Source organism: Panthera onca, chromosome D4, assembly GCF_046562875.1.
Source record: "Panthera onca isolate mPanOnc1 chromosome D4, mPanOnc1 haplotype 2, whole genome shotgun sequence".
In the NCBI taxonomy this organism is placed as follows: domain Eukaryota; kingdom Metazoa; phylum Chordata; class Mammalia; order Carnivora; family Felidae; genus Panthera; species Panthera onca.
Window position 1 is genome coordinate 50,890,321 of NC_138351.1, and position 26,632 is coordinate 50,916,952.

The 26,632-nt window shown below is 36.8% G+C and overlaps 1 protein-coding gene across 2 annotated transcripts in view; it reads right to left on the reverse strand.

Moving 5' to 3' along the window:
• The window catches only part of PLAA (phospholipase A2 activating protein), a 41,078-nt gene that overhangs the window by 10,985 nt on the left and 3,461 nt on the right, over positions 1 to 26,632 (reverse strand). For both annotated transcript variants that reach the window (XM_060609622.3, XM_060609621.3), the window contains exons 2-9: positions 23,480 to 23,673; positions 12,997 to 13,097; positions 12,786 to 12,906; positions 9,311 to 9,478; positions 8,710 to 8,845; positions 6,803 to 6,972; positions 2,736 to 2,893; positions 1,804 to 2,023 (exon numbers count right to left, since the gene is read on the reverse strand). In XM_060609622.3, coding sequence (XP_060465605.1) covers positions 1,804 to 2,023; positions 2,736 to 2,893; positions 6,803 to 6,972; positions 8,710 to 8,845; positions 9,311 to 9,478; positions 12,786 to 12,906; positions 12,997 to 13,097; positions 23,480 to 23,673 — 1,268 coding nt within the window. The remainder of the gene's footprint in view (positions 1 to 1,803; positions 2,024 to 2,735; positions 2,894 to 6,802; positions 6,973 to 8,709; positions 8,846 to 9,310; positions 9,479 to 12,785; positions 12,907 to 12,996; positions 13,098 to 23,479; positions 23,674 to 26,632) is intronic.

The window sequence follows — 26,632 nt, forward strand, 5'->3', positions numbered from 1 at the left end:
ACCTACTGGAGAAGAGAACTGAAAGGTGATGAGTGACACAAAGGAAAGAGATTTCCACTTACACTTTTACAAATGTGTGGTGTGTGTGAGTGTATGTTTTGTTAGTATCTCTAGGAAACTAATCAGAGGCATCTACAAAAAGGTATATGTGAAAGATATATATAAAAAGATGCTTATAGTTTCAGAAGAGCAAAAAAAGCCACAGTTATTAAGATTTCCAAATGGAGCCAGCTGCTCTAATTTCTGCCTTCTGCTCCACAAAACAGCTTACACAGGACCATAATTATGTGTTCAGTCTTTTGTACTACAGTCTGAAATTCCACCAACAGAATACCCAGATAATAAACACAGGTTTTTTTTTTCCTGTCAAGTGCAACTACTGGGAGGGGTTACATTATTTAGATTCAGTAGCAAGTCAGTCTGATAATTCTGTTTAAGTGAACATGCAGGTTGACATTCGCTTTATTAGGTGAGTGGGCAAAAGAACGAGGAGAGGAGATAGTTTAGGAGCATCAAGTATGTGAAAGAAGAAAAAAAGATCTACATAAGGTCTTAGTGCAGGAAGGGATATGGAATCTTTATAAAACAAGAGCACTAGCACATGAAAAATGACAACAGGAAAACATTAACAATAAAGTGCTAATTTCAGAATTTTATTTAGAGCTGGCCCTTGTACCTAAGAAAAAAGGAAGCATTTTATTGTCTCCTGTACCACGGTCTCAGTTCCTGGGACCCAAAACTAAGGTGAGTACAATTAGTATTATAATCCATTTCCTATGAATCAGGACTCAGACTAATACTACTAGGATTATCATTTATGGACTGGTCTGAGAACCTAATATCATTTATAACATTTTAGATACTGTATACTATGTTATGAACAACCGACTTAAAAATCAACATGTGGAATACAAATCACATGTAAACTAAAACTACCCACAGTTCAGCGGTGCCTAGGTGGGTCAGTCAGTTAGGTGACTGACTTTGGTTTCAGCTCAGATCACGATCTCATGGTTTGTGAGTTCGAGCCCCATGTCAGGCTCTATGCTGACACCATGGAGCCTGTTTGGGATTCTGTCTCTCTCTCTTTCTCTGTCCCTACCTTGCTTACTCTCTCTTTCAAAAATAAATAAATAGGGGTGCCTGGGTGGCTCAGTTGGTTAAGCATCCAACTTCAGCTCAGATCATGATCTTGTGGTCCATGGGTTCAATCCCCATGTCAGGCTGTGCTGACAGCTCAGAGCCTGGAGGCTGCTTTGGATTCTGTGTCTCCCTCTCTCTCTCTCTGCCTCTCCCCTGCTCATGCTCTGTCTTTCTCTCTCAAAAATAAAAATAAACAAACAAAAATAAATAAATAAATAAATAAACATTAAAAAAAAAACCCACAAAACAAAAAACTACCCATAGTTCAGTCCTAGATTTATGCCCAACTAACCAATTTAGCCTTGTGTGGAAAAAAAAAATTCTATTTACTAAGGTTCACCAAAACAGGTATTTTTAAAAAGAGTCACTATATAAGGGAACTTCCAGGTTTATTTTCATTTCAAATGACTGAAGTTTCATAATTTTATTTAGTTACAGTGTGGCTATATTTTTGAAAGTGAGCAATATAGAATTGTTTCTATAAACACAGAATTACTATATAATTTGAGGTTTAAAATATGATTTAAAGTAAAAACCTGCTATAGATCTTGGATCTTCGTTTTAATTTAAACAGCTTATGATAACAGATGTTTAAATACACTTAAAAAAAAATAACCAATGAATTAAGTACAGAAGACTTAATATAAACCATAAACTTACCTGTAAAAGGATCTGAAAAACTGGTGTTCCCAAGTCCTAAGGTTTGACCTTTCGTGTTATCAATAATAAATTTAGCCACTTGATCCAAAAACATGGGATTCAAATCATTCTTCTGTAAGAAGTTGTATGCAGTTAACCAAGGATCATCACTGACGTTATATGGCAATTTATACGATGGTCCACCTTCATTGACATCAATTGAGAAAACATAATCAAACTCCTTCAACAGGAATACAAAAAGGAGATAAATGATTACTAACTTATCTGTTCATATTAATGGCATATATATCACAGATCTTATGTGTCCTTTATTTTATAAAGTTATAATAAATATTATATTTATTTATAACAAATATATTTATATAAACATTTTATAATAAAATTATAATCCTTAAACTTTCTCCAAAGTGCAATGTTACAATCTTCCACTTGGCATGTGATGATTGATAGCAACCATCTGCATATGCTGCAAGGTCAGTATTTCACTGGGGATGGAGGAGGGGAATGTATTACAACTACACATAAATTCTAAGGCCAAAGGAAGGTTTCCAACTGGTTGGTCTCAAGGCCAGAAGTATTAGCTGTTACCATGCCCCACTCAGCAAAACATGCTGGCGTTATAAGCACTGCCACACAGGGGCCCTCATGTCCTGCCAAGTTAAATATAACGAGGCAGAAAGCGTTGGCTGGAAGGTGGCACAGAAGCTCCTAATCCAAAAGGGTTGGGAACAGTTTACACACAGTAAGTACCAAAAGACAAATAGTGTCTAATGTATCAAATACGGAAAAAGATTTTTTAAAAGTCAATTTCAAGGCAGGGAAAAGAGAGAAGCCTCCCCAAAGAAAATTGTATTAGCATGGGGAAAAGGGAAAAGAAAACCTTTGTCTAATGCTTTAAGATAATGGTAATTAGAAAGTAGAAATTGACATACTTTTCCTTCATATAAAACTTTTCCAGATGTTTGCTGATTAGCACCAGATGAGCCAACAACATCGCCAATTTTTATCCACCTCCCTTCGCTAACACTCCACTGATAGGCTTCGACTTTCTCCCCATCTTTGATTAGACGAGTCTGTCCTTCTCTAGTACCTTAAAATAAAAATGTTAAGAATCAAAAGTAGAAAAGCAGAGTAAAAATGAAAGACACAGATTAAAAAATCTTAACTTTATGTATTTGGTTTAACTGGAAATTTTATTAAAAGGCTCCATCAGTTAAGCATCTGGGATTTGGTTTTGCTCCTCAGATCAAGATCTCATGGTTCGTGAGTTTGAGCCCCATGTCGGGCTCTGCACTGACAGCACAGAGCCTGCATGGGATTCTCTCTTCCTTTCTCTCTGCCCCTCCCCCACTCATGTGTGCACTCTCTCAAAATATAAACAAACACTAAAAAAAAAAAAGTTACTCTACTGGAAAGTGTCTCAAGAGACAATAATGGTTAAAAGTAACCTTTATTAAATAAAGGAAAGAAAAAAAGGTGTATTTCCATTAGAAAGTAGCTGGCCCACTAAAAATAAGTTTTATTACTATTTTCTGACAACACTTTCATTTTAATAAACGACTCTCCATTTTTCCAGCTGCTCAGGCCAAAAAGTATAGAAGAGTCTGATTCATCTTTCTCTGAATCCCATGGCCAAACCCTTAGCAAATTCTATCAGTTCTGTCTTTTTTTTTTTTTTTAGCTTTTTAACATTCATTTATTTTTGAAAGACAGAGAGACAGAGCACAAGCAGGGGAGGGCCAAAGAGAGCGGGACACAGAATCTGAAGCAGTCTCCAGGCTCTGAGCTGTCTGTCAGCACAGAGCCCGACACAGGGCTCGAACCCACTAATGGTTTGCCTGATGACTGCCTGAGCTGATGTTGGATGCTTAACTGTCTGAGCCAACCAGGTGCCCCTCTATCGGTTCCATCTTCAAAAAAGGTCAAAAAAACTATCTATTCTATCTCCATTGCTACCCAATGCTACAAGCCACCACAGTTTCTCGGCTGGACTGATTTAATGGCCTTCTACTCCTGCCCTGGGGCTCCCTACAGTCTATATTCATTCAATCCAGTAACCATAAAAATTCTTTCAAAGGTTAAAGTGTCCCTGACACTCCTCTGTTCGAGACCTTTCAATGACTTCCCATCTCTCTTGATCAAGGCCTAAGTCCTTGAAGTAGTGTACAAGGCCAAATATATCATCCCCTCTGTCTTCACTTTGCACTTCTCCCCTCAACCCATCTCCGGACTTTAGCCCTGGAGTCTTTACACTGGCTGTTAATTCTGCCCCTGACACTCTTCACACAGATGTTGGCAAGATTTACTCCCTTGCCTCCTTAAGAACTTTACTTGAACATCACATTTTCAGCAAAGCCTTCAGTGGCAGAAATAGGCAGCTGTCCTCCAGAGATTCACAATCCTACTCCGTAGGGTAGAGATGTAGCTGTGGCTACAGCCAGGTGCAGTGTCTAGATGCCACTTACTGAGAAATGGTCTGTGGAATCTGAATGGGTGTGCTATGTGCCAGTTCTAGCCCTAGTCAATCTTCCTCTAACCTCCCCTTTTATCCTGTCTGATGGCTGAATGTCTCTACCCAAGAAGCCCTTGGAAGCTACATGGTGATGGTGGTTTCCATCCCCAAATGACCACAAGGAGAAAAACTGCTCTACAAACATGCTCAAGATGGGGTGTGTGGGTGGCTCAGTTGGTTGAGCAACCAACTCTTGATTTCGGCTCAGGTCACGATCCCAGGGTCATGGGATCAAGTCCTGCATTGGGTTCCCACAGAGTGTGGAGGCTACTTAAGATTCTCTCTTTCCCCTCTGCTCCTCTCCTCTGCTCATGTGCACACTCTCTAAAATAAAACAAACCCCAGAAACAGATAAAAATTCCCCAAACATACCTAATATACCGTGTCATCAAGTGAACTTTGAATGTGCAACAAATAAACTCTTGTATTAAGTCAGTGAGATTTTAGTTTATCTATAATAGCAACAAATGCTATACCAAATATTATATATTTCCTGAACACTGTATTTAAAATTACAAAACACCCAACTCCTGCTTTGTTTCCCATAGTACTTATCACTATCTGACATACTTATATATTTACTTATTTACTTTTTAATTATGTGTCTCCTATAGAGTATAAATTTGTAAGAACAGAGGTATTTGTAACCTTTTATATTTGCTGTATTCCCCAAAGCTTAGAACAATGCCTGGCACACATTGGGCACTTAGGAAATACTTACTGAATATGTGTGTGTGTGTGTGTGTGTGTGTGTACACAGTGACAAAAAGACTACATTTTTGCAAAGAATTGTAAGAATATTAAAAACATGACAATACAATACATTAGTTCTCAAACTTTTGATTTTAAGATCTCCTTATAATAGTCATGAAAGTTACTCAGAAGCCCAAAGAACTTTTTTTAATGCAGGTTATATGAATTGACTTATTGGATTTGAAATTAAAAATAAAGAGTAAAAAAAATTCAGTTAATGGAAAACAATAATAGATCTATTACATATTGAATAAATAATATGAAAAATAAGAATAGCTTTAGAAACCTACTGAGAAGACTGACATTGTTTGTATTTATAAATCTCTTTATTGTCTCTCTTAATAGAAGACAGCTGGATTACCATACCTGCCTCTGCATTCAATCTGTTGTAATCTGTTGTTCTATTTGAAGTATATAAAGAAAATCCAACCTTACACAGATAACATAGTTGAAAAAGAAAAGACTAGTTTAACAGCTTTTTCAGAAAAATGTGAATATTCTACAAAGTAGTAGGTCTTTAAAGGTTACAATTTAGAATCTGCAACCATCAATGCATTTTTCAGGCTCTATTAAATACTAAAATGCACGGATCTATCTTACAAGCTCCTGGTAATAAATACAAATTTTCCAAAATTTCAATATTCATTTGAGAGTTTTGAATTTCATCTTTGGCAATAAATACTGTCAGCTGTTTTCCTTAAAGTGACATGGTCATTTTGCTAATTTTCAAAAAAAGTCTTGCCTAAACCCAAGCTTAAATAACCATAGGTACTTCTTCTATGAATAAATATGGCACTCCATGAAAAGTTCAGCCTGCAATGCAAATGAATGTTTGTACTTATCCCAGAGACACCATGGTACTCGGGAGTACTTTATGTGTTGACATTTTGTCAACCAGAATATTAAAACAGACATGTAATAAAGGCTCGAGAGGTAGTAAATTAATTGTTAATGCTTCCTCAAGCACATTCTTATGGGCAAATGGTTTTCATTTTTTTTTAACTACAACTGCATGCCAGTGAAGAGCACAATAACTACCAGAACAGTCTGGTGTCACTGCCTTGATTTGTGTACTAAGAAGCCTGTGTTTGTTTGTTTGTTTGTTTGTTTTACCCAGAATTGCTTTTGGACCATAAGTTAACACAGACCATGTTAACATAGTGGAAAAGTCAAATAACAGCTTAGTATTATTAAATTAGTTGGACCTTAAGGACATCCTGAAGGAATCTCAATATTCCCAGGGGTCCATGTACCAGGTTCTAAGAACCAATGATATAATGGATCAGGGATATATCAAACATAAGATTTCATTTGAAATAACTACTGTCCTCTGGTTTAAACTCAAATGATCCCCAACTCATTAAGGAGACACCGCTTTCTTTGAACTCATTTTTATTTTTAGTCTATACAGTGTGTCTCAGGGAACCCAATCAACCAAAAGGTATTAAAGAAGTGACTTTTGTGTACCTATTATATACGAGCTAGATATCAGGAGATGGATTTAAAACAAAAATGATTCTTCTTTAAGGAGTTAAGCTCAAAATGTGACACAGAAAGAAGCAAGAATATGGTTTCTCATAGTGGTTAAGTGTAAAAGTTCTAAAAAATCCCTATCTGGCAATGAGAATAACACTTAATGACTAGCAAAACAAACTTGTTTTTCTTATCATTCTAATTATTCCCAAAGGCAAACAGGGTAGTATTTTTTACTACTATATACACTGAAATATTTACCAGGTTCATTCAGATGTTCCCTCCCAGGAAGCTGCTCAGCATTAATGTCCCCCAAATCACCGGTTTTAGAATCAATGGTTGCCTGAGAGAGTTCTTTTTCAAAAGCCTTGATTTCCTCAGCACTTGCTGTCCGATCCTCTGATTCCGTAAACACTCTAATAATACCATCACTATAAGGAAAAACAAAGTGATCTGAAGTCACTGCCATATTGTATTAACATTATCCCACCTGAATGATCCAAAGCAAAAATAATCTGTATTTGTGAATATGAGAAACATTACTATGTATTTATGGCTGAGTAGAGAGAGCACTCTGCTGACTTCACACACTATCCTATGCTGCTTTCTAAAGCCATCTATAGGGTAGAAAAAGATTATTTAAGGGAAAAGTCACTGAGAAAAGACAGAGAAATATGTATCTAACACAATTTTGAATTCCAAGTTAGATATTTACCACCATAAAAATCTGGAGCTATAACATACAATTTAAGTCAATATTACATAGATACAAGAGTATAAAGAAGGGTAGTGGGTTATTTTATTTACAAAGGGCTCAAATAACCAACATAAAGCTTAGAAAATAGCAGATGCTCAGTATCTGTTCATTTGGGAAACACAGTCTGTGTTTCCTATGCCCTTAACCAGCAATGTAATCCCACTCAAGAAAAAAAAGCCTCACCTTAGACTAGATGGCAATCCCAACCTCTAGTCTTGGCACATGACTTCACTTCCACCATTTCTAAATTCTTGGGTAAGAGGCAAGTTGGCCACCTTCAAATGCACTAATCCTGCCCCGTTCTACAGAGAACTTTGTTTCTTATGTAACCTTTGACTGACAGGAACTTTACCCTTTCAAATTGTTTATTTTCTTTAACTTTAAATATGCTTAGGGGGAAAATAATTAAATCAACAAATCAACCCTTGACCCAGCCAAAATGTAAACTACCTCCGCTTTATTAGACCCACCACCCCTTAGAGGTTTTCTTTTCTTTCTTTTCTGCCTTCCATGCTAGATCCACCGGCTCGAGGGTGGTTCATCACCACTCGGACCTCAGAAATCTAAAACTGAGGTCATCATCTTCTGCACCTAACCAATTCTCCCACTTTCCCCATTTATATTAATGCAATCACCAAAAGCTTGAAGCTTTACGGTTTTCTTTTATCCTCCTTTTGACAATCTTTCCTTTGCAATATCTAATATTTTGGCCTCTTGTCCATTGGCACCGTGGGGACAGTATTTCATAACATCACACCCCTACTACCGGAACTGCTTTCCAAGTTGCTTTCCTGCCATCACCACTAGTTAAATCCAACCTACATAGTTAATAATTCACATGTTATGCTCTATTCATGTCACTTCAGTAGCTACAACCCTTTACTCCAAGCACAGACTCTAAAAGATACCTGGCATTCAAGGCTCTCCACGGTTATGCTCCACCCTACTGCCTTTACCACCTTACCAGTATCCCCCACTATTCCCTAGCATGAGTCTTCCACCACTTTCCTTCATCTGCCACACAAATCACTTTCCTGGTCCTGCCACACCTTTACTTACACTGTTGTTTTTTTTTCTGACAGAAATTCTCATTTACCTTCTTTCTCATTATTTTTCAACATTCAATTCAAATTTCCTCTTCTTCATAAAGGTTTCCCACACTAATCTCTACCTTCTCCAGTTTCTTTTGCATTCGATGTTCTGACTGCACAACTGGCAGAGCAATACTTTTGTACTGTATCATGTACCATTAATGTATAAAAGCTCTTATGCCTAATGCTGTTTTTTCAGTACAGAAATGTACTGAAATGTCTCCCAATTCACCTAAAGTTCCTTATGGCTTTTCTCAGTGCACTCTTAACACCTACCAAAGGCCTAGACACATGATATTGACTGACTAGAATATAAATACCTCGCACCAACCACAATGTCACCATTGGCTAGAACACAGCAGCACCATATAGACTGAGCTGGAAGTCGGATTGTCTGGGCACATTCCCCACGTTTCCAGATTCTCAGAGATCTGTCTTCTGCCGTTGTCACAAAATCTAAAATCAATGAATATAGGAAAAACTAGTTTGAACAAATAAAATTAAGTACATTTATAAATATCACCTTTCTAGGGAGGCATAATGACTTTTTTAAACCCAAAATATTTTAAAATTATAGTTTTACATTTTATTTATTTGTTACTTATACCACAAAAACTTCAAAAATCATATTTTCTACATTTCACACCTTACATATTATGCACTTTGCACCAATAAATTATACAAAGTGTTTCCTCAAATACCCAAAACTATTTGACATTAACCATCAAGTGTGAATTGATATAAAGATGATCACACAATTTCTTCCTTTACAAGAAGATCCTTACGAAACATAGCTACTAAATTATTCAAGTACAGTTAGTAAACTGATTTCCGTAATGAGCCCTCCTACCCCCACCTCAAGAATGGGATGGAACAAGGTTCAATACAGAATTTTAAATACATGATATATGCTAATCTTACCTTTACAATTTGGAAAAACAGATATGCTATAAATATAGTTGGTGTGTCCATAATATACTTCAAGACACTCGCCAGTGATTTGCCACCTTCTAATACTAGCATCATTTGCACAGGAAAGAAATTCTGTTTCACTCAAAATTGCTAAACCTCGTACACAGTCTTCATGCCCTATATGAAAAGAAAAATAATATGAACCAATAAGATGGATGATTTGACTGATGGATCTATGTATTTAACTAACATTATAAAACACATCAGGGTGCCTGGGTGGCTCAGTTGTTAAGCACCTGACTTCAGCTCAGGTCACGATCTCACAGTTTGAGTCCCAAATTGGGTGAGCTCAAGACCCCCTTCAGATGAGCTTGAGCCCCGCTTCAGGTGAGCATAAGCCCCGCTTCATGTAAAACATGAGCCCCACTTCTCTCTCTCTCTGTCCCTGGCTCACTTGTGTCCTCCCTAAATAAATAAATAAATAAAACATATCAGTGAATAGTAATAACTGATTTGCAAGGCAGAGCAATTCATTTTTTTTCTGTAGAAAAGCCTGGTAACCAAACTTTGTATTTCAGATTTGGCAATATTTTTTATTACCGGTCTTCAGAAGTTATTTTACACTATCTTCACCAAATTATTTTCTCAACTCTCCAGAAATAAGATTCTAATCCCAACACTTCTTCATTTTTATCTGGCAATTCATTTTCAATTTTTCATCCCCAGTAACAATAATTGGTAAGCATCATAGCATATAAAATATTCAAATATGACAAAAAGTTATGGCCTCTAAATTTCTTACCACATAAAACTGCGACTAGTATTTATAAAGTACTAAAAAAATTAAGAGAAGTTAATGGGAATGCAAGCTGGTGTAGCCACTCTGGAAAACAGTATGGAGGTTCCTCAAAAAACTAAAAATAGAACTATCTTATGACCCAGCAATTGCACTACTAGGGATTTATCCACGGGATACAGGTGTACTGTTTTGAAGGGACACATGCACCCCATGTTTATAGCAGCACTATCCACAATAGCCAAAGTATGTAAAGAGCCCAAATGTCCATCGATGGATGAATGGATAAAGAAAATGTGGTATATATACAATGGAGTATTACTCAGCAATCAAAAAGAATGAAATCTTGCCATTTGCAACTACATGGATGGAACTGGAGGGTATTATGCTAAGTGAAATTAGTCAGAGAAAGACACAAATCATATGACTTCACTCATATGAGGACTTCAAGAGACAAAACAGATGAACATAAGGAAAGGGAAACAAAAAGAATATAAAAACAGGGAGGGGGACAAAACAGAAGAGACTCATAAATATAGAGAACAAACTGAGGGTTACTGGAGGGGTTGTGGGAGGGGGGATGGGCTAAATGGGTAAGGGGCACTAAGGAATCTACTCCTGAAATCATTGTTGCACTATACGCTAACTAATTTGGATGTAAATTTTAAAAAATAAAAAATAAAATCTTTAAAAATAAAAATAAAATCCCAAAACAACAAGAAAAAAAAAAATGAAGAGAAGTTAAATTATAAAAGATCAGTTATTTAAGAATTTGAAATAAAAACCATCATAAAAAGTAAACTTTAGAATATGCTGAGAGAGATTAATTTATCTGGGACCACACAACTAATGGAAAAGCTACAAAATTCATGTTTCCTGCCTCATAATCCTAGTTGTTTTGATTCAACAAATCCTAACTTCTCCCCTCTGATTTAACCAAAAAACAAATATAAAACCAAACATCCCTGCTTTGTCAATAGAAACAGTTCATAATATATACAAATGCAGGCATTGAAATTATACAGTAAATATTAATGATTGATTTTTCATTTTTATTTATTCAGGTTGTGAGCTGAAATCAAGAGTTGGATACTCAAATGACTGAGCCACAAAGGTGTCTCAATGATTTTTTTTTAAATTTTTTTTAATGTTTTATTTATTTTTGACAGAGAGAGAGAGAGAGAGACAGAGCATGAGCGGTGGAGGGGCAGAGAGAGAGGGAGACACAGAATCCGAAGCAGGCTCCAGGCTCTGAGCTGTCAGCACAGAGCCCGATGCGGGGCTCGAACTCACAGACCGCGAGATCATGACCTGAGCTGAAGTCAGACACTCAACCGACTGAGCCACCCAGGCGCCCCAATGATTTGTTTTTTAAAGGCAAGATTTTATGGAATAAACTTCTTATATTATATTTTTAATTATGTACTTGGAAAAACATCTATATTCCATTAATCAAAGGATGTAAAATGTTTTTTAAACCTTCATAAAATTCAATTTCTTTCAATATTACTTGAGGAAGTACAGAAGATACTACATTCTTTTTCAAGGACAGAATATTCGCTAATAAAGGAGATCAGGAATCAAAGAATTTCCCATGCTTGGGGTGCCTGAGTGGCTCAGTTGCCTAAGCAACCTCCTCTTGATTTTGGCTCAGGTCACGATCTATGGTTTGTGTGATTGAGCTCCGCATTGGGCTCTGAGCTGACAGCATGGAGCCTGCTTGGAATTCTCTCTCTCTTCCTCTCTCTCTCTCTCTCTCTCTCTCTCTCTCTTTCTTCCCTCCCTCAAGTGCACATGTACCTGCTCTCTCTCAAATAAACAAAAACTTAAAAAATTTCCCATGCTCAGTATTTGCTGATTTAGATTAGCTATCAAGGATTAATGACAACTTGATAACATATATTGTATGTAACATAGGGATGCTTAGTTATAACTCGTCCATCTACAAATAGTTTTATCTTCATGAAGGGACTTCTTGCAGTATTATCCGGAGTAGTGATCAACTTCAAAAGAGAAAATAAAAGAGAAGAAAAACAACATAAAAATTTATACCAAAGGGGTGCCTGGCTGGCTCAGTCAGACAAACAGCATGTGACTCTGGATTGTGGGTCAGGAGTTGAAGTCCCATGCTAGATGTAGATATTACTTAAATGAACGCAACTTAAAAATAATTTAAGTGCTCCACAAATAAATCATCAATAGTAGTATTAGCACATGCCTCAGTGTAGGAGCTATTTAATAGGTAAGGTTCAAAAAGACTACCCCCCTAAAACCACAATATACGTTTAAATTTGTTATTACTAAATAATGTACTTCAGTATTCATAAAATACTCATGATGCTTTCCTCCATATATAAAGTTAACAATACTGAGCCACCATCAAGTCACCAGGCTTATGCTTGGAAGTTTCAGGCTAAACTTGTTAAAATGACAGCCAAAAACAATTGCAAACCATGTTATAAGTTCAAGTGGCCATGTATTAGTCCACATCTGGATGTTTTATGAGAAGTTTCATTATATCTTTTAAAAAGATTTTAAACATTGTCAGAAAGTTACATTTACCCCAATGTTCTATACTATAGACTGATGGTTTTTGAATACCATTTTCAAGCTTCTAAACTTTTGAGAAAACACCATCTGAGTGAATATGAAGAGATTTATTATAAAAGTTGTCTACTCCGATCTTACCTGAAAAAGTCCTCTCGCATCTTCCAGCTTTCCACAGCTTAATAGTCTTGTCTGCTGATCCAGTTAACATTAAGCCCTGTTCAGGTAAGATCTTTACTGCCCATACTGCGGCTGTATGACCCTGTGAGTTAAATGGGACTTAAATTAAGTTGCCACAGAATGATCATATTTAATTATTATCTAGAACATTCACACAGAACTACTACTGTACCTGTAAGGTCATCATGCACTTGTCATTCAGCCACACTTTAGCAGTGGTATCCCAGGAGCCACTAAGTAATGTCCCAAATTTTCCAGATGAAAGACTACAAACTAAAGGGAAACAAGGCATTAGTTAACACATCGTCATATAGAAAAATGTTCGACCTTGCTAGTTATTAAGGGTTAATTCCATGGAGATGCAGAGTGCAATGGTCAAGAGCACGGATGCTAAGCCAGAATGCCTGGGTGCAAGGCCTAGCTGTGCCACTTAGGAATTGTCTGACCATGGGATAACTCACATTCCTCATCTGTAAAGTGAGGGAGCAGGATCAAATGGGTTGCACAAAGCCTTCTGGTTATAAAAAACTAAATAGAAAGATAATGCAAATGATTTTGAAATGGGGTTTATAGATATTTACTTAAAATGACCCAAAAAAAGAAGAAAAAACCCACTAGAGTTCAGCTAAATGTTCAACAATAACAGAATAGGTAATTAAATATCTTATTATCTTAATGTAAAATCATGCTAGCTAAAAATTAAACATGTGAAGAATTATTTAAAAACACAGAAACAAAAAAGACAGAGTTCCTTTTTTTTTAAAGTTTATTTATTTATTTTGAGAGAGAGAGAGAGAGAGAGAGAGAGAGAGCGCGCACACATGTATACACACAAGCAGGGGAAGGGCAGAGAGAAGGAGAGACAGAATCCCAAGCAGGCTCTGCACCACCAGCCCAGAGCCTGTTGTGGGGCTAGAACTCTCAAACCATGAGATCATGATCTGAGCTTGATATCAAGAGTTGAATGCTTAACAGATTGAGCCAGCCAGGCACCCTCAAAAAGATACAGTTCTGATTAAAAATGGCAGATTGTTCACAGTAAAGCTATAATGGTATTAATCTACAAGGACAAAGAAGACAGAAAACACTGTCACTGACATAGCAAAATGAAGGAGGTTATACGTTAAACACCCACAGAGAGAGATAAGAATTGAGCGACTTCCCCAAGGAACTCTTATGAGACTCAATGTCCAGCCAGTAGGTTCGATGGAGAATGGAGCTAGGCAGAGAACTTGAAATGCTAGATCTCTCCTAGCAGCCTCCAGTGTCAGGAAAGTACATCCTCACCAGCTGCAGGCAATGGGAGGTTTATTCTCTGGAGGAACTGAAGCACAGTTTACAGATTCAGGCAGTCAGGTAAAATAAAAGTCTGGAATAAGAAGCCCTGTGAAACACAAGGGAAATAAATGGAAAATCTACATCCTGAAATGTGGTAGTATGTCATTCCTTTCTCCCACAATACCAGCAGACAGGCATATATTCCCCACTGCCCAGGCAAGAGGGAGGAGAATTCTGCTCTAGAAGACTTAATAATGCTAAAGAACTTCAGATAAGGAAATGTGAGAGGGCTTCCCACCTAAAAGGTCAGACCACCTCCAGATCACCTTCTAATGAAGCCCACCAATCACCAAGCTTCATGTACATTAGCTAAAAAATTTTCAACTTCTTTATACCTTATTCTTAAATATGAGCAGCCAGTTTAATATCGACAACCATTTTATAAAAGTCTCCAAAGGGAAAGAGAAAAATCCAAACAAAGCAACACAAAAACAAAAGGCAAAGGGTTAGGCAGGCCAGAAGAAACAAACCTAATTTCAGAAAGCCAAAAAACAAACAAACAAACAAACAAACAAACACCCCATAAAACTTTAATAGTCACATAGTATTTGCAAATAGGTAAGATATTACATAAGAAGACCTATTGAGAGAACAAGAAAAATAAAAACTAAAAGTAGAAGAATCAAACCAAAATCAAATAGCAGCAGAAAAAAAAAAGTCTCTCCTGAGAATTAGACCAAAGAGACAGACTCAAAAAATAAAAAAGTTTAAAAAGTTAGAAAATAATTTCACAATGTTCACTATCCAACAAATAGGGATTCCGGCAGGGCAGATAAGACAAAGAATAGTACAAGAAACATTCCCAAAAGTGAAGAACATGAATGTCTGGATTGAATGAACCCACAAAAGAGCCAAATGAAAGTCACTTTCAAAAGCAGAGGCAGAGATGCACTGTGAAATATTTTCTAACATCAGAAATAGAGAAGATCCTAAAAGCTTACAAGGACCAGGCACGTGTCCCACAGAGAAGATGGAAAATGAGAACAGCATCAAACTTTTCAGTTAACACAATACACTAAAAGGCAATAGAGAAATGCCTTCAAAATTCAGAGATTAAATGGTTTTAATACAGGATTTTATATCCACCCAAATTAACAATCAAATGTAAGGATAAAGACATTTTCTAATATACAAGTATAAAATACATTTAGTCCCTGTAACAGCTTTCTTAAGAAGCTTAATACACCAAAATGAACAAGTAAGTTAAGAAGGACAAAAATAGGGGCACAGGGGTAGCTCAAGTCTGTTGAGCATCTGACTTCCACTCAGGTCATAATCTCGTGGTTGACGAGTTTGAGCCCTGCGTTGGACTTTGTGGTGACAGCTCAGAGCCTGGAGCCTGCTTCCGATTCTGTGTCTCCCTCCCCCGCTCATGCTGTGTCTTTGTGTGTCTCAAAAATAAATGAACATTAAAAAAAAAAAAGAATGACAAAAATATGGGAATTTTCTCTAGGAAATCTATTGTCAAAGGGGAATCCAATGTTAACATCAGCCCAGAGCATCAATCCAACAGTAGACTTGAAGAGGAAAGTTTCCAGGAAAAACATGGAACAGGTAAATATTGTGGTGTGCATGGTAGCCATTAGTGATATTCATCAAATATTTTCTGCTCTTTATCTTCTCAACAAATGGTAATATTGAGCTTCCCCAGTTCTTTTGGCTTTAGGCAAGCCACATGACTTGTTCTGGCATTGAAAAATGAGGGAAATGTTATTTAACAGGAGAAGCTTTAAGGACAGGTGCATAGTTAAGCCGTGTTCCCTCCCACTGCTCCACTGTCTCTGAAAGCACATGAGATGAAACCTCTGTCATCCCAGATCCCTGAGTGATTATGAGGAGCAGAGCCCCCTGCTGTACTGCACTAGATCTGTAAGAAGCAAAGCAAACTTTTATTGTGCCAAACTCCTGAAATTCTGGAGTTGTTTGTTACCACAATGTCAACTAGCCTACCTGATTCAAAAATCAGTAGCACAAATGAGACACTGCTAAAACAAAACTCTAAAAATGGCATTAGCTTAATGGGCAGCTGGTGGGGAGGACATTGTAACAGAGAATGGAAGTTTGGTAATCCTTATGCAGTGGAACATTTTGTAAAACTGCAGCCGGCAAAAATCGAAGACATAATGAACTTGTAGCTCTAAAGAAAGAGGATGGAAAATTGTACTGCAGTGATAAGCTGTCAGTTACTATCAGCTACATCTGACTAAGTACGAAAAGAACAGAATGAGGGGCACCTGGGTGGCTCAGTCAGCGTCCAACTCTTGAACTCGGCTCAGATCATGATCTTACAGTTTGTGGGATTGAGCCCCGCATCAGGTTCTGTGCTGAAAATGTGGAGCCTGCTTGGGATCCTCTTTCTCCCTCTCTCTTGCTCATGTGTGTGCATGCATACACGCGCGCACACACACACACACATGCTCTCTAAATGAATGAAAAATGAATGAATGAATGTAATGAGATAAAGAAGTGGCTGGTTGTCAAGAAGGAATGGAGTTCAGAAACTGAAGCCAATTGCTTCCCAACCCCAAATGATAAAATATGAACCTGAGAAGGTGTTTTAGCTGCAAAGGACAACTGAAACTCAGTCATGCAACAGGGACAAATAAAAAACGTGGCTAGCATGCACAGTGCCAAAATTTATTTATTTTTTTTTACATCTTTTATTTTATTTTTTGAGAGACAGAGAGAGACAAGAGCATGAGCAGGGGAGGGGCAGAGAGAGAGGGAGACATAGACTCGGAAGCAGGCTCCAGGCTCTGAGCTGTCAGTACAGGGCCCAACGCAGGGTTCAAACCCACAAATGCGAGATCATAACCTGAGCCGAAGTCAGGCACTCAACCAAGTGAGCCACCCAAACTCCCTGTCTAAATGGATTTTAAGTATATTCAAAGCAAAGCAAATTAGGTTGTTAACCATGAAAATAAATGCCTTCAACTGGGCAAATGGCTCAGGGAAAAGAATCTGAGCATGCAGCTTTCCCACTGAGGTCGGATAGGCTCAAAGCTTCAGCAGTAAAACCTAAAAAGGCAGGTAGGAAAAGAGGAAAGGAGAGAGGGGGAGAAATACAGCAAATCCAGTCTACAGTTGAGGGTATGGCTACTGACACAGAGGTCTGACTGGAATCAAATAAGTAATAAGACTACCAAGAGAGTTGCATTGCCAAGAACTAAAAATATAAAGTCTATGACCTTTCAAGACAAAAATGACCCTGTGCACCCAACTCCCATAGGCAGAAGGAGAGCTGAGAATATTGCTTAGTCTCCAAGGCGGGTATATATCAAGGTGACCAAGGAGAGTAACGGAAAGGAAAGAGTATGCCAGAGGGCCAAAGTGGAGCTACGAAGAATAATGTACTGGGGAAACCCCTTTTAGAGACCAACGGGAACATATCACAAAAATCTCTCCACTCTCCGAGCAGGCAGGTCCTTGAAAACAGACACCTGTCTAGATGTCAGAACGACTACATATTAGGAACCATTGTCTTGCACTGTTCCTTCTCCTGAATGGCAGTATTTGCTCTGATTACCCTACAGCTCCACAACTGTATACTGGGTGAATGGATGACAGGGAACGTATGTTTGTAGCCCACACACCTCTGACTTTAAGAACTATATTGGGACTTGATGTCGGAACACCTGAGCATCACCTCCCTGATGTTTAAAATACCACCTGTCACCCAGGGATTCTTAACTTTGGGCTTGTGGTTGCAAGTGTAACTTTGGCTTGTCTGACATGGAGAGAGAAGTGGGTATGTTCTGCTTGCACAAGGGACAGCAAGCTGAACAACTGATAACCAGAGGCAGACTGTGGTTGGTGGCTCGCCCTTTTAGTGCATGACATTAGGCACAGCCAAATGATCCATGCATTAGTCAAGAGTCTGAATGGTGGCTGACACTTTCAGGTATATGCTTTTAAGAGTCAGTGCATTATTAATCACATTGCCCTGTCACTGCTGCAACCAACCACTGCAGCACAGGTAGAGAGAAAGCCCCCATCAGCCTGGGTCCCTGAGAGACTCTGATGAGCAGATTCCCCTCACTAATCCATGATGAATATGTACGGTGAGTGAGAAAGACTTTTGTGTCATGCCACTGAGATCAGGGAAGTGTTTGTTACTATACCGTAACCTATTCTCACTCATTATGTTAGAATATTTAAAAAATGTAACAGGCATTTAGGAGACTTCCTGCAACACTTGTAAAATATCAGCTACAGTTACTCAGAAAATTATGGAAATGGAAAAAAAGGGGCCATTAACTTTAGGAAAAATTTTTTTCCTAGATAAGAATATAATTTAAAAACTACATATGCATTGACTATATTCAAACAAACATTCCCCAAATTTTGTTACCTACCCTGTTCCAGAAAAAATTGTGATTTTCATGAATATATACATAATAATAAGGTAAAAATTAAAAATAAGTGGAAAATAAAGTAGGGCAAAAGGAAGAGAAAATTAGTATATAAAATATAAAGCTGTGAACAGGTGCTGGTGTTGGGTTTCTGCAAAGAAGCAGAAACCTTTAGCAATAACAACTAGGAGATACAGGGTCCTTACCATGTGCCAGACACTGTAAAAAGTGCATTACACTCCACAAGAACTCCAGGAACTAAACAATATTGTTATTCCTATTTAACAGATGAGGAAACTAAAGTTCAGAGAAATGAAAGGATTTTAATCTTTAAAATGAAAAAAAAACTAGATGGTCAGGAAATAGTCTTGGCAATTAGAATAGAAAATATCTTCTGTGGATCTATTACCCATTCTTAGTCATAGGGACAAAGATTGAAAGAGATTACTACACAAATAAAAATACAATTACTGTATTTGAATACAGAAGTCAAACTGAATTTTTTCCATTCATATGAAAAGTTGCTTTTCAAATTATTATAAATTTTTAAAGATCAACTTAAAGCTTATGTATCATGGGGCGCCTGGGTGGCTCAGTCGGTTAAGTGTCCAACTTCGGCTCAGATCATGATCTACCGTTGGTGAGTTCGAGCCCCACGACGGGCTCTGTGCTGACAGCTCAGAGCCTGGAGCCTGCTTCAGATTCTGTGTCTCCCTCTCTCTCTGCCCCTCTCCCACCTGCACTCTATCTCCCTCCCTCTCAAAAATAAATAAACATTAAAAAAAAAAAAAAGGTTATGTATCATCAGTTGTTCTTTAAACTCAAATGCTCAAAAAGGCAGTAAATTCAACATTTGATGCTTATATTAATAAATTATTCATGTATAAGTCCAAAAACAGAAAACCCTAAGTTTTCAGGATATGGTTAATTTGTGAAAAATTTTTTTTTCTTTTGGATAACCTTATTTTCCAGATAATAACAACTTACCTCCAAAAACTTACACCATATTTCCTAATGGATAATAGCGAATCAAGCTGGATTTAGAAAATAAGTTCCAGTTTTTAAATCTTTGGGTACAGGAGGTTCTCTCATAAGGAGATTTAGCTACCAATTCCAATTTTCTTTTTTTAAATGTTTCTCCTTGATAGTTGTAATTGGGAAAGCTCTTCATATTCTCTCAGAGATCAGTGTAACATATAATTCAAGAGAAACGTCTCAGAAAGCACAGAAAATTTCTTTTTTTTTTTAATTTCTTTCAAGATCAGGCAGAAATAATGAATAAAAAAAATAAATCTCTTTCAATAAGCATAAGGAAGCATTTAGCTTTGAATAGGTAGGGGGAAAAAGCCCATGATACCAAATAATGCAACATAAAATTACCTAGAATCGCAAGTTATAATGAAATGGGGAAGTGTTATATGTATAATATCAACTAAAGAATAGTACTACTTTACTATTTAGAAAATAAAACGGTCTAGAAAGCTGAACAAAAATGACATAAGAATGTCAATCATTAATTTTTCAGCTATACTCACTAACATGGTATGTATGGTATGCCAGGAAAAAAAAAAAGCACATGACATTTGGCCTCTAAACCACCAAGGAAACTAACAAAATAACAAAAGATTACCTTATAATAAAGTAGAAATGAATCAGGCAGAAAAAATACCCTCCAAAATTGAAGCAGTATTTTTACATAGATTTCTATGAGATCATATGATACCTTAAAAGATCAAGACAAATAAGATTATATAAAAATTGACTTTTGCATTACAAAAAAAAATGTGCAAAGTAAAAAAAGTTAACAAAATGGGAAAAAATTTGTAATCTGTATGAAAGGGTTAATAACTCTAATCAAGGGCTTCAAAAATGGCCAGTAACCCAGTATTAAATGGGCAATTTTTAATACAGTTCACAGGAAAAAAAGGGTAATAATCCCTTCCTTCTATGAAGATGTCCCCCTCCGTAATAACAGAGATGCAAATTTCCCCTATACTAAAACATCACTTTTCATTTATTATTTTGGCAACAATCTAAAAATCTGACAACATACACCATTGGTAAGGGAAATAGGGACTCATGTTGCTGCTTGAAATGCAAAAACAAGTTACAACACCTAATCAAGCGACTCAGAAATACCTAACAAAATTACATATCCATTTACCTTTTGATCCAGAAATGAGTATTATGCCTAAATGACATTTCCAAACTAACAAAATGACAGAGCCATGGAGCCATTTATTATGGTACTATCTGTACTAGCAAAAGATTGAAAACTCAGATGTCCATCAATAGGGGACTCGCTAAATAAGCTAGAATAGTCATAGTACAGCTAGCTAAACAATGAATTATAATGCCATCGTAAACATGAATGGAGAAGGCTTCTATATAGTATAATAAAGAGATCTCCAAAGTGGTAATGTTATCAAGCAAAAATAGGAAGGGCAGAAAATTGCATACAGTATGTTACCTTTTACCTAAGAAAGGGGCAATATAAAGCTACATCCATATCTGCTCTATTAGTTTTAAAAAGAACAAAGTTAATAAATATAAGGAAAGGGATGGTGCAAGAAGCCAATACGGAATGAATCTAGACTTCTTTGAATATATCTTGGTGAGTTGTTTTTCCTTTGAAACTATTTATGTTTTATAGAATTATAAAGCAACATTAAGTTAAAAAATCCTGTTGAGCACCATTACAACCAAAACTCAGGTTTCCAGTTATTATTTCCCACTCAAAAAACAAAAGCAAAAAACACAGGGCTTCTTGGAGAAATAGCTGATTCCAGGTCTAGAACAAGGTATACATAAAGTGAACCTGTAACATTCTATAGTACCAAAAGCAAAGAAAACTGCTAAAGGTCTTATCAAAAGGCCACAGGGGCCAATTTAAAGAGGTTTCCAATATGGCCAAATATGGGACAATTTGAGAATGCAAAAGGAAGCTAACTCATTCTGAAACTTGGTAAAAGAGGTAGGAGAGGAGACATGGCAAGCATTTATCCTATCTTCCTTGTACAAAAGTCTCACACGTAACCAACGAATTGACAGGGGGAAAAAAAAAGCAATGTCAGAAAATTATATAGTAAAAAAATGCTAGCTATTAAAGGCAAAAAAAAAAAAAAAAGGTAGAGTTAGAGTATAATGATTTTTCAAATCTTAATGAAATACTGGATCTGTGTGTGCTCATCACTACATGCTAAAAACCATTACATACAAGACAGCTAGTAATTTTATAATGAATAAATGACCAACATTTGAACCCACTAATGTACATCACAAAGAGTTATTAAGTGCTTCTTAATGTGCTACAACAGAAAGTACACAATACTACCTATAACAGGTACTTGCCAAGAACTTGAGCCTGAATCTGATTAAGTTTCTAGATCTGACTAATACCTCCTAAGACATATCGGGGATTGAGGAACATGTTAAGGGAAACAATGAGGCTTTAATCAGCCAAAGTTCAGGCAGTAGGAAATCCTACAGGTTAAATAAGCTGGTTTCAAATAGGGAGGGGGGGAAAAAGGGGGAAAGAAACCCATAGATTAAAAGACATACGGACCTTAGCTGGGTCACAGTTCAAGCAAACTGTAAAAAAACATTTATGAAACAATTGGGTATAATTTGAACCTTCATTGGATATTTGATAATAAGCAATTAGGTTTTGTTTTGTTTTAGGTGTAATGACGATTAAAAAAAATATATCTTTTCGAGGGATCAGCAAACTATGGCCTGTGGGCCACCTGTTTTTGTATACTGCACAAACTAAGAATTGTTTTTACATTTTTAAGTAATTGGGGGGAAAAATTAAAAGATATTTCCTGATATGTGAAAATTTTGACATTCAAATTTCAGTGTCCATAAATAGCTGTTTATTGAAATACAGATAGGCTCATTCATTTTATTGTCAATGGCTACTTTTGTATACATCGGCAGACTTCAATAGTTGTAAAAGTGACCAGATGGCCTGCAAAGCCTAAAATATTTACTATCTGGCCCTTTACAGAAAAGTTTGCCAAACCCTGTTTTAGAGTTACATATTAAAGTATCTACAAATGAAACAGTATATTGGAAATTTCCTTTAAAATAACATTGTAGAAGACTGGGGAGATGAAAGAAGATAGGCCATGTGTTGATAATCCTTGAAGCTATGTAAATACACCGGTGGAAAAGATCGTCATTCCTTTAAATATATATATTTATACATAACTCATTACAAAATACTGTATCTCTACCATTGTATACATTTCAAGACTTCCTCAATGAAGTTAAAAAAAAGTCTGTATCACTCAGTATTAAAGATTTCACATATATACACACAATTCATTTTAAAAAATTTTTCAAAGGAATTTTCAAGTGTTTATGGGGCATACTACTTGCTTACAGATCCAGATACATAAAAAAAATAGGTATACACACTGCATTGATTAAGCATATCATTTTATAATAAAGAGCTATTAAACCACACACAAATCCAGGAATATCAGATAATCAGAAATATACGTAAACCATAGAAAACAGTATTAAAAAGTATTAAATACTCTTCGGTTATGATACCAAGGTCCTAAACACATTTGTTCTGGGTCTTCAATTTATTGCATAAATATAGATATAACAACCATAAGATGAAAAAATACTCTTAGTCTTCCTGAGTAAATTAATTCCTTGCACAAAATAGTTAAAAACGAAAACCACAAGGTGTATTAAAATTATACAGCTTCTTCCTTTTATAACAGAACACTGTATTATTTACATATATAAGCATGTCAACCTTTACTGATGATAACAATAACTCTGGAATAGAATTTACAGAACAATGATGATCCTAAAAGGTTTTCACTATCAAGTCATAGCCATAGGTAAAACAAACATAATTAATAGTATGGAATGCAGATATATGAATTTTATTTTCAAAAGGATGAAACTTCTTCAAATAGAAAAAAATCAAAGCATTATACTCACCAGTATTTTTGTGACCTTTTAGTATATAAAGTGGTGCTGGACTTTCCAGTGAGAAAATACAAATATTGTGGTCATTTCCTCCAGTGGCGATTAGTCCATGAGGGTACATATCACTTGAAGGTATGATGCATACACAAGATACAAAATTGGAGTGGCCACTCATACAGTGCATTTCTGTAAAGCCCCTGTTAGGACTGGAAAGACATTGTAATGAATAAGATACACATTTGTCGGGGCACCTGGGTGGCTCAGTCGGTTAAGCGTCCGACTTCGGCTCAGGTCATGATCTCACGGTCTGTGAGTTCAAGCCCCGCGTCAGGCTCTGTGCTGACTGCTCAGAGCCTGGAGCCTGTTTCAGATTCTGTGTCTTCCTCTCTCTCTGACCCTCCCCCATTCATGCTCTGTCTCTCTCTGTCTCAAAAATAAATAAATGTTAAAAAAAATCTTTAAAAAAAAAAAAAAGATACACATTTGTCCCCTGACTTACCATAGGACATGAGTATCCAAGTACTCATTTTCTTTTAGTATACGGGTTGAACGTTAGAGTGTCTGCTACCTTAAGAATCTATTGGTTTTGGTTTGTTTGGTTTTTAAGTAATTTCTACACACAAACTCACAACCCTGAGATCAAGAGTCGCATGCTCTCCTGAGTGACCCAGCCAGGTGCCCCAAGAATCTATTATTTTAACTTAAATATTAAATATCTAATTTTATTAGCTACTATTGAGATTCACATCAGATTAGAAAAAGTTTACTCAGCGTTTCATTGATAAGAGTGTATTAATTAACAGAAAGAATAAGGAAGGAAAGGGAGGGAAACAAGTATCGCAAGTGGCTTTTTCTCACGCTCCGTCTTCATTTCTATTCATCTGTGACTGTTACCCTCAGAAATCCCTGGTGAAGTGAAACATTCATACAATTAAGATAATGAAGTACACTATCAATAAGTCTCAAACACAGTGAGGATATTTTCATACTATGAAACACTAACTTAATACCCATTAGTAGAGTATACATATCTAAATCGCTAGAGTACCAATCATTCTCAATATGCAAACTAATGGAATACAGGGATATATAAATGAATGCTCTAGGGACACAGCATACTAATAACTGCCTTGCGTTTAGAAAGATTATCAATTTGTTACACACATCACTCAGCATCACTGCCTTACATAACAAGTCAAACAACATATTACAATGTACTATGTGGAAGGCAGTAAGTTAACTCCCGAGAGGAATATAAAGAATTATATCCCCGATTCAAGCTAAATTAAAAAGTTTGCAATGTAGTAGAAGGAGACAGGACAAGTGCACACGAAGAGATAAGACTTCAAGATAAACACACATCCATACACATTTCGAAGACAGGCATAAACCCACAAGGCCAGGGAGAGTAAGAAGAAAAAGAAACAGGAACACAACTTTGAACACTCAAAGCTGATTGAAAAATAATAAAGGATATAGAATACCTGAGAAAATTGAGGGTTTTTTTTTTAATGTTTATCTATTTATTTTGAGAGAAAGAGTGCAATAGCAGGGGAGGGGCAGAGAGAGAGGGAGAGAGAATCCCAAGGAGGTTCCTTGCTGTCCGCACTGAGCCTGACGCAGGGCTTGAACTCACCAACCCTGAGATCATGACCTAAACTGAAACCAAGAGTCGGACATGTAACCAACTCAGCCACCCAGACACCCTGAGAAAACTGAGTTCTAAGTAGGCATCAGGGAAAGTAGAGGACCAATCTACCAATGAATCCCTAAAAAGCTGAAGAATATCAGCAGCACTATGTACCTCTAAAAATGGGGACCAAGAAAGGTAGGAATTAGGAAAAGGAACACTATTGAAAATCTTCAGAATCAGTTGCAAGATGAATCATATGAAAAATCTTCAAAGGAAGGTATTTGGCAGTAGCTTTTTTTTAACTTGTCCACTTTATTTTGTTGTGTATTTTTTAAAACTTTTTAGGGGTGCCTAAATACAGACTGCCTTCCAGAGAGAAAAAAAATAATAGCTCAAGAAACAGAATGGCTTCAGACTTGTCAAATTTAACAGTAAAGGCTGGGGCGCCTGGGTGGCTCAGTCAGTTGAATGTCTGACTCAGGACATGATCCCAGGATTGTGGGACCGAGACCTGTGTTGGTGGGCTCCTGCTTGGGATTCTCTCTCTTCCTCTCCATTTGCCCCTCCCCCCTCACCTGCTGGTGCTCTCTCAAATAAAAAAAAGTAAACATTAAAAAAAAATACACATTGGAGGCTAGAATACAATGGAGCAATAGCTTCTTAATTCTGAAGGAAAATTATTTGGGAATTACAGTGTTACAAACATTTAAATTATTATTCAAGTAGCAAGGCAGAGTAAAATCATTTTCAGACTTTCACTATCTTAATACATTTATCATCAGTGTACTGTATTTCAGGAAGCTCCTGGAAGATATGCTCCAAAAAGGCATCAAGGAAGAAAACTAAGAAAGTAAAACGATACAGATAACAGATCCAACACAAGAGGCCCAAAAGAAGAAACTGTGAAGAACACAATGAAGGCAGATCTCAGGATCTGTGTGCCCCAGGGGCAGACAGACCAGGTCAGAAAGTTTTCACCCCCAGGAAGATAAAACTGCAAAATATCCAGTATGTCTACAGGTCTTGAGAAGAGATTTAGACAACTAGCAAAGAATATGAAGTTGAATTTGTGAGAAATACATAAAAAATGAAGTGAATGAAAGCCCCAAACAGGATACTCATTAGCTACAGGGAGATCATAAAACTGTTAAGAGTTATCATAGTTTATTCCACAGCAGTGTAAGTAGAGCCTGTGCAGTCATAAAATACTGATTTCGTCTAGGGGTGTCTGGGTGGCACAATCCGTTAAGCTGCAGACTCCTGGTTTCAGCTCAGGTCAAATGTTCTGTGAGTTCAAGTCCCACATAAGGCATGGAGCCTGCCTGGAATTCTCTCTTTGCTCCTCCCCTGCCCATGCATGCTGTGTGCACGCTTGCTCTCAATTAAATAAGTAAACAAAAACTTAAAAATTATACTGATTTCATCTAAATTAAGTTCAACTATAAGGGGCGGAGCATAGAAAAGATGCATAAGCTGGGGGAGAGCTAAAGTCCAATATTCTGCAGCAAGAACAGAAAATGCCTAAAATATTA